General features: G+C 42.3%; 1 protein-coding gene across 4 annotated transcripts; it reads right to left on the bottom strand.

Moving 5' to 3' along the window:
* Positions 1-1,133: 1,133 nt before the first annotated feature.
* LOC118364581 (amine sulfotransferase-like) lies at positions 1,134-7,445 on the bottom strand. Of its 4 annotated transcripts, XM_035746247.2 has the most exons (8): positions 7,090-7,420; positions 6,130-6,207; positions 5,874-6,035; positions 3,790-3,998; positions 3,278-3,404; positions 2,911-3,005; positions 2,599-2,779; positions 1,134-1,911 (listed from the first exon to the last, which is right to left on the bottom strand). In XM_035746247.2, exons 3-8 carry the CDS (start codon positions 5,995-5,997, stop codon positions 1,778-1,780), a joined length of 870 nt encoding a protein of 289 aa, XP_035602140.1. In that variant the 5' UTR covers positions 5,998-6,035; positions 6,130-6,207; positions 7,090-7,420; the 3' UTR covers positions 1,134-1,777. The 4 variants fall into 4 exon arrangements, with proteins under 4 accessions (XP_035602140.1, XP_035602141.1, XP_035602139.1 ...); XM_035746248.2 differs by lacking the exon at positions 6,130-6,207 and having other exon boundaries at positions 7,292-7,445; XM_035746246.2 differs by lacking the exon at positions 6,130-6,207 and having other exon boundaries at positions 3,284-3,404; positions 7,090-7,423.
* Positions 7,446-7,918: the final 473 nt, after the last annotated feature.

The raw sequence follows: 7,918 nt of genomic DNA, 5'->3' as shown, positions 1-7,918 counted from the left end.
CACTGAACCAAAATATAAATGCAACATGCAACAATTTCAAAGATTTTACTAAGTTACAGTTCATATAAGGAAGTCAGTCAGTTGAAAAATTCATTAGGCCCTAATCTATGGATTTGCATGACTGGGAATACAGAGAAGATTCTGTTGGTCACAGATACCTTCAAAAGGTAAGGGTGTGGATCAGACAACCAGTCAGTATCTGGTATGACCATTTGCCTCAGAGAGCAACATCTTCGCATAGTTGATCAGGCTGTTGATTGTGGCCTTCGGAATGTTGTCCCACTTCTTTTCAATAGCTGTGTGAAGTTGCTGGATATTAGCAGGAACTGGAACACGCTGTCATATGTTGATCCAGAGCATCCCAAACATGCTCAACGGGTGACATGTTTGGTGAGTATGCAGGCCATGGAAGAACTGGGACATTTTCAACTTCCAGGAATGAAAATCCTTGCAACATGGGGCTGTGTATTATCATGCTGAAACATGAGGTGATGGCGGTGGATGAATGGCACGACAGTAGACCTCAGGATCTTGTAATGGTATCTCTGTGCATTCAAATTGCCATCGATGAAATGTAATTATGTTTCTTGTCTGTAGTTTATGCCTGCCCATACCATAACCCCACCCGCAAACCACTCAACGATATATATGCTGTCTGCCCAGTACAATTGAACCATTAATTTGTGAAGAGCACACTTCTCCAGCATGCCAGTGGCCATCAAAGATGAGCATTTGGCCACAGAAGTTGGTTATGATGCCAAACTGCAGTCAGGTCAAGAAATTGGTTGGGACACAGATGAGCTTCCCCGAGATGATTTCCGACAGTGCAGAATTAAACTTTGGTTGGCTGGTCTCGGACGATCCCGCAGGTGAAGAAGCCGAATGTGGAGGTCCTGGGCTGGCGTGGTTATACGTGGTGGGAGGTCAGTTGGACGTACTGCCAAATTCTCTAAAACGAAGGTGTCTTATGGTAGAGAAATTAACATTCAACAGCTCTGGTGGATATTCCTGCAGTCAGCATGCCAATTGCACACTCCCTCAATTTAAGACAGGTGGATGGATTATCTTGGCAAATGGTAAAATGCTCACCAACAGGGATGTAAACACATTTGTGCAATGAATAAAATAAAGAGACAATTTCTGGGATCTTTTATTTCAACTCATGAAACATTTTTGTTCAGTATAGCTTATAACTAGCTTATTAAATTATCTAGGGTAACTTGTAACCAAGGCAGTGTTTTTCCTGGATCAATAATGGGCTTAGGTGGTGGACGTGGCAGGGGCATGAATTTTAGAGAACATTTTAGAGACCCTCATCTTCGCCGTTTTAAAGCAAATTCCCTGCGATTCTACATATTCTGCCATGGAGCCGAGAAACATTTTCCGTTTTAAAGCAAATTGTCTTCAATTCTATGCATTATGCGATGGCTAATTCTGTGTTATTTTGCTCAAACATGAAATATGTAGTGCTAAATTAATTGTTTGATGGGTTTTTCAATTGTCCCTGACTTTCTTTATTTAGGTGACTGTTAGCTTTCAAAGGTTATTTTATGTAAGGGATAAATGCCCACGTTCTGTACATCATAAACAAGTATTCAACAATGTTGTGGTATAAAAAAAAAGGCATTTAGTCATTTAAGTTTACAGTAAAAGCATTTTTCCATCCTAAAAAAAATAAGTTCTTTTTACACTATTTGGATTTAGGTGACCTGAAAAAATGCTTAGGGGGCCCGTCCAAGGATTAAAAACATCCCTGCAAGACGTGACTAGGATGTCATCACGTGACACTAGTGACGTCATTGATGTCCCAAGTAAAGGAGAGGGGCAGGTCCCTCATCTTCTCCTGGAAGACACTGTTAAATCTCTCGCTCTGTGCAACAGTGAAATGGTTCTTCCAGTCCCCAATGGTCCCTGTCAAGAGTGTGGATGGAAATCAGTCAATAATGTAAAAGAGTATTAAAAGGGCAATTCCACCACTTTTCAACATCATTTTCATTATCTCCAGCATAATACCAGTGTACATACAGTATGTGAAAATGGCACATTTCTACATTTCGTATAAAAACATCTAAGGTTAAAGTTCTACCCGAGAACATCAAACACTAGGTGATTCGCGGTGACGTGCGGAGCAAGAAAATACCCTCCCTCTGGCTAGAAACTTGTTGTAAATCACAGTTTCTTACTTTTAATCCTACCCTGTGATGTCACAGATTTAAAAAAAGAATAGGACCTTAGCTTTTTAACTCACCATTTTCACATATGTAGACACAGGTATGATTCCAGAGATCATGAATATGAGGTTGAAAAGTGGCAGAATTGCCCTATAAGATCAAAAATGATCAATTTAATTGTTCTTTAGGTTTGCACAGATTATAATCCGGATGGTTGTATACCTATCGGAACATTGGTTCAGTGTAAATGTGTGGGGGCCTGGTGTTACAAGTACAGTACTGTAAGGCCTTTGTGGTTGCCCTTGGCTTGATTAAGACTGAAATAATTTGCAGCTTGTGCAATCCTCATACCAAAGTGTATTGATAAGGAGACAGGTGACCATTCTGTTATCACATTATATTATGACTTCAAATGTGACGTGCATACCTTTCCTCATAAACGTGCCCTTGTTGTGGTCAAGCAGGGAGTCGGGCACTGTCTCGTAGTTAGCCTGTGGGTTCTGTTTCATGGTTCTAAAGGTGCTGTGTTCCACCACACTGGCCATCTGCTCCTCTGTCAAATCCTTCCCTAGAAACCTGCACATCCTCTCCACCATGGAGCGCAGGTCCTGCCACACACACACACACACACACACACACACACACACACACTTTGAAACTCATGTAAACTCACAAGCCAACTCCGAATACAGGACAGGATGGACAAGTAGATGGACAGGTAGGTTGCCACTGTTGGTACCTTGATCATCTCTTCATATGTGATGTACAGGAAGTTCATGTTGTCTCTATTAGCGTACCACGTCTTGATGTGCTCAAACCAACAGTTCCCAAAAACTGCAACACACACAGCAAAGACTCAAATGGATGCTTCATACCCAGCCTACCACCATGAAAGCATAGATGAACCTAAGGATACTACAGATGAAAGTGTTTAGAAGGCTTTCGACATCATTCATTTCAAAATAATCACAATTAACTGACTTAACTGTAAGCGTAACGCATTGTTGGCTAGTGCCAACTCCCCATAGAAAAGAAACACTTGGCTTTGCACATCATGTATGATATTCATAGTCCTTAACAGGACCAAAGGCACACATTCTACTTACCTTTACCTTCCATGAATTTCTCAAAGAAATCATTGAAGTCCTTCGGTGTCTCCAGCATGGCTGCATATTTGTGGAAATGGTAATAGGACACGAGAACATCCTTAGGGTTTCTGGCCACATAGATCACCTTAGGGAAGCAAGATCATACGGCATATCAATAGATTGACTATAAAAAAACAATCCATCAATATCAGTAGTAACAATTTAATGAAAGTAATCCTGAAGGTAATGACAAATAGTGAAAATAGACTTCGGGTAACACTTAAAGCCTGCAGGTACTATGCATTCTAAGACTTATAATCAGCATGTATACCGACCATTTAGAGTATTTTGATACACAGAGATATATAAAATATTAAAAGCCTTATAAGGCATTAAAAAGGCTCATACATAACAAGTAATAAAGCATTATACCTGCAGGCTAACACCAATACCAAAGTGCTAATTATGAAGTGCTAATACCACAGAATAAAACACAAGTGTTACCAAAATGAGCCTTGCATTCCACTGACCTTTCCCCTCTTTTGTCTGATGGCGAGAGGCATGAACTTGTACTGCAGGTGGGTGACCCGTAGCCTGGGGGAAGGGGTAGCGTTAAACTCCTTCTCACTGCCAATCAGCTCGATCCATGGGACGCGCTGCGCGTTGAGACGCTCTGTGTTTGGAGTGACGTCACCTTTGGCTTCTATCAGAGTCAGAATCTGCTGCATCCAGATCGTCCCTGTCAATCACAGCAGAGTGGACACTGCAGGTCACCCAGAGGTCATTTCAATTCAATTTAAACTTCAATGTCAGTCCTACCATACAATGTACAATACTGGATAGCTTGGCCCTTTCAACTCACTGCACTACCATGATTTGATAACACCCACACACTGTTTAACTGACAATTCAGGGGTTATTGTTATTGGGGAAAATGTAGTGAACTTTTGTTTCTCAGGGATTTCACACTAAAAAGTATGTGGACACCTGCTCGTCGAACATCTCAATCCAAAATGGGCATTCATTTGGAGATGGTACCCCCTTTGCTGCTATAACAGCCTCCACTCTTCTGGGAAGACGTTCCACTAGATGTTAGAACATTGCTGCGGGGACTTGCATTCATTCAGCCACAAGAGCCTTAGTGAGGTTGGGCACTGATGTTTGCCAATTAGGCCTGGCTCGCAGTCGGCGTTCCAATTCATCCCAAAGGTGTTCGTTGGGGTTGAGGTCAGGGTTCTGTGAAGGCCAGTCAAGTTCTTCCACACCGATCTCGTCAAACCATTGTGTATGGACCTTGCTTTGTGCACGGGGCATTGTCATGCTGAAACGGGAGAGGGCCTTCCCCAAACTGTTGCCACAAAGTTGGAAGCACAGAATCGTCTACAATGTTATTGTACGCTGTAGGGTTAAGATTTCCTTCCACTGGAACTAAGGAGACTGGCCCGAACTATGAAAAACAGCCCAATACCATTATTCCTCCTCCACCAAACTTTACAGTTGGCACTATGCATTGGGTCAGGTAGCGATCTCCTGGGATCCGCCAAACCCAGATTCGTCCGTCGGACTGCCAGATGGTGAAGTGTGATTCATAACTCCAGAGAAGGTGTTTCCACTAATCAGGAGTCCAATGGCGGTGAGCTTTACACCACTCCAGCCGACGCTTGGCATTGCACACAAGTCTAAGATCACCATGCACAACTACCTGGCCATTAAAACCCATTTCATGTTGCTCCCGACGAACAGTTTTTGTGCTGATGTTGCTTCCAGAGGCAGTGTGGGACTCGGTAGTGAGTGTTGCAACCGAGGACAGACGATTTTTAATGCGCTACGTACTTTAGCCCTCGGCGGTCCCGTTCTGTGAGCTTGTGTGGCCTACTACTTCGCAGCTGAGACGTTTCCACTTCACAATAACAGCACTTACAGTTGACCGGGGAAACTCTAGCATGGCAGAAATTTGACAAACTGACTTGTTGGAAAGGTGACATCCTATGATGGTGCCATGTTGAAAGTCACTGAGCTCCTCAGTAAAGCCATTCTACTGCCAATGTTTGTCTATGACGGTTGCATGGCGGTGTTTGATTTTATACACCTGTCAGCAACTGTGGCTGAAATAGCCAAATCCACTCATTTGAAGAGGTGTCACACATACTCTGTATATATAGTGTATTTGAATGTGGACATTGTCCTGCCTACCACTGTGCTACTCCTGCTCTGATACGATGCTTATGGGACATCGGTCTGTTACACTTTAATCTAGCCTGGTTTAAACCATTGTTTTCAGCCAAGGGAGAATAACAGGGCATGGCAGCATTCCACCTAATGTAAGGATGCGGGCAAGATTCTGCGCAGGGAGATTAGCGAAAATTTCCAGTTTTGTTGGCTTAAAACAACTAGGACATTTCTTTCACTTATCTGGGCTGCTGGACTGATACAGGTCGAGAACAGAGCCCATTAACAGATAAGAAAAGTAAACTCGCTGAACGAGATCTACTCAGTTGAGCTGAAACTGTGTAAGAGGATCTTATAGAGATAAAGAGGTATGCAGGAATGTTTTAAAAGTGGTAATCAACTGGGTATTCTAGGTAAGTACATCCATGCTGTCTCCAGTATTCACCTGACTTGGGATAAGTGACGGCGAATATGTCTGAGTCTCGGATCTCCCAGTTCTGGATTTGGTCGACCTCGTCGGGAGAGTGGACCCCATTGATCAGGTTGAAGTTCCGGTGAGGAACCAGCATATAGTCCAGAACCTGGGGATCAGTGGAATCCAAAGGATCTGAGAAGACAAGACATAGTCAAAGGCCCACTCATTCAAGCAATCTGGATCTATGTATGTAAGCATTAACACACAACAGGGAATAACCATTCACCTCCAGCCGTGTGAGAAGGCACGGGGCCGAAGTCCTACTCATCTAGAGTTGAAACGCTGTGCTTGATTAGACAAAAATCTGAACACCCCAAAAGCCCAGTAAATAAGGTTGTTATTCCAGACAAATGTTTATATAGCTATCAGATCACAGGGAGCCAGGAGGAAGCCAAGTGGAACTGTTTAAAGGGGAAATCTGGGATTGGAAAAACAACTGGTAAACAACTGGTATTCTAAACAAATAACACTATTTTGGGTTATGGTGGGGTAAAACAGTTGACCTAAACTCATGAGGCATTTACAAGTTCTATTCTTCATGAAGCAGCAATGGCTACATGCCATTAACTCAAAAGTCCTAAAATGTATGTAACAATCCCAGATTGCCCCTTTAACAAAAGGAGACATTTAATAACATTCAAGTACCTATAAACAAAGTCTGGGTACAAAAAAAAGTATTCCTATGAAGGACTAGCAAATATTTCAGTAAAGATAAATGGTGGGTTTGCTGTACAACAATGCCGTTCTAGCTGTAAATCAGAGGGGCAAAGAGCACGTTGTTCTGTTCACAGGCTGGTCTGAATCACAGGTTTTAAAAAAGTTGCCTAGTTTGTGTCCAAGCTCAAGCCTTGGTCACCACTATGTAATCCTTTCTATCCCATATATATATATATATATATATGCCTGTGGACAGTAATGTACACTTCAGACATGCAAACAGCTCACTGAGAGGTTCCAAATATGACAACAATAACACAATTACGCAGCTATGGATGTATCACACAGAGAAAACAAAGTAATTACTTGTTTCTAACTATGCCACTCAGATTCTGGTTTAACATTCAATTAACATGATAAAATGGCAATACAAGGGTAGGCACTGTATTCTGCAATAGGCAATATAGCAACCCATTTGAACTCCCAACTATAACTCCACGCACTGGACAGAGCGCGCAGTATTCCCTACCTGTCTTTGTACGGATGGAAGTTGTCATTGTATGCCAATGTGACAAAATCCAGTCGGTGTTAGCTACTATGAAATCCTTGGCCCCAGGTAGTTTTTTTGCAGTCAATTCACAACTATTCTTAAAAATAAGGTTTTATGATGGATAGCGGGCAGAGCGAAGTAAAATTCACCCTGTGTCCAAAGCGACCCGAATATTACCTACTGTCCCAAATAGAAGACGCGGAAGACAAACACACGTTTCAGCTGTTTTTTTTTATTCATGTCGTGCTCGAGGAATACTGACCGCCTATACAATTTAAGCGCGTTCGCGCACGCAGCAGGAGGGTTTGTTTTCTGCGCGGTCGCACCTCAGATTAATTTGCACTTTTTAAACACAGCGTTACAGACTCCATGCAATGTGCCATATTTTACATCCCCCATGACCGACGAAAAACGAGAAACGATTTTGATGAGAGGAAATACGGTATTCTTAATTAGTTTTTTTTACTGAGAAAATTAAATGAGAAACGTTTTTGAGGCCAAATTTATTTTTGTTTTGTCAACATTTGGTGCACTCACTCTCTCACACACACTTTCGACCCTGTGCATCAGAGGTGGCACCACACGTACTAGAGTGATGTGGTGAAAATGTATTATGGGGCTGTAGTCTTTCCTGTTCTGGTAACCTAACCAGGTAAAACTCAGGACCTTATACGGTATGCCGTGATTAATCTGTTGTATTAAGGTTTAAAATGGGCTATGTTGGGACCAGAGTTGTTCTAATCAGGTCACATGGTTTAAACAAACGAATGTCCTTAGGGAAAGATGAAAACACTGTCAAACTGCAGCA

The sequence above is a fragment of the Oncorhynchus keta genome, chromosome 31, assembly GCF_023373465.1.
Source record: "Oncorhynchus keta strain PuntledgeMale-10-30-2019 chromosome 31, Oket_V2, whole genome shotgun sequence".
Classification (NCBI taxonomy): Eukaryota; Metazoa; Chordata; class Actinopteri; order Salmoniformes; family Salmonidae; genus Oncorhynchus; species Oncorhynchus keta.
Note: the sequence above shows the minus strand (reverse complement) of the source record. Positions and strands in the feature narration are given on the sequence as shown.

What these genes read in the sequence shown, in the direction of transcription:
- LOC118364581 (XM_035746245.2), bottom strand. Translation starts at nt 7,117, where the DNA reads ATGACAACTTCCATCCGTACAAAGACAG. An exon ending in TTCCATCCGTACAAAGACAG is followed by an intron (nt 6,036 to 7,089) that starts GTAGGGAATACT and finishes TTGTCTTCTCAG; the next exon opens with ATCCTTTGGATTCCACTGAT. An exon ending in CGTCACTTATCCCAAGTCAG is followed by an intron (nt 3,999 to 5,873) that starts GTGAATACTGGA and finishes TGTGATTGACAG; the next exon opens with GGACGATCTGGATGCAGCAG.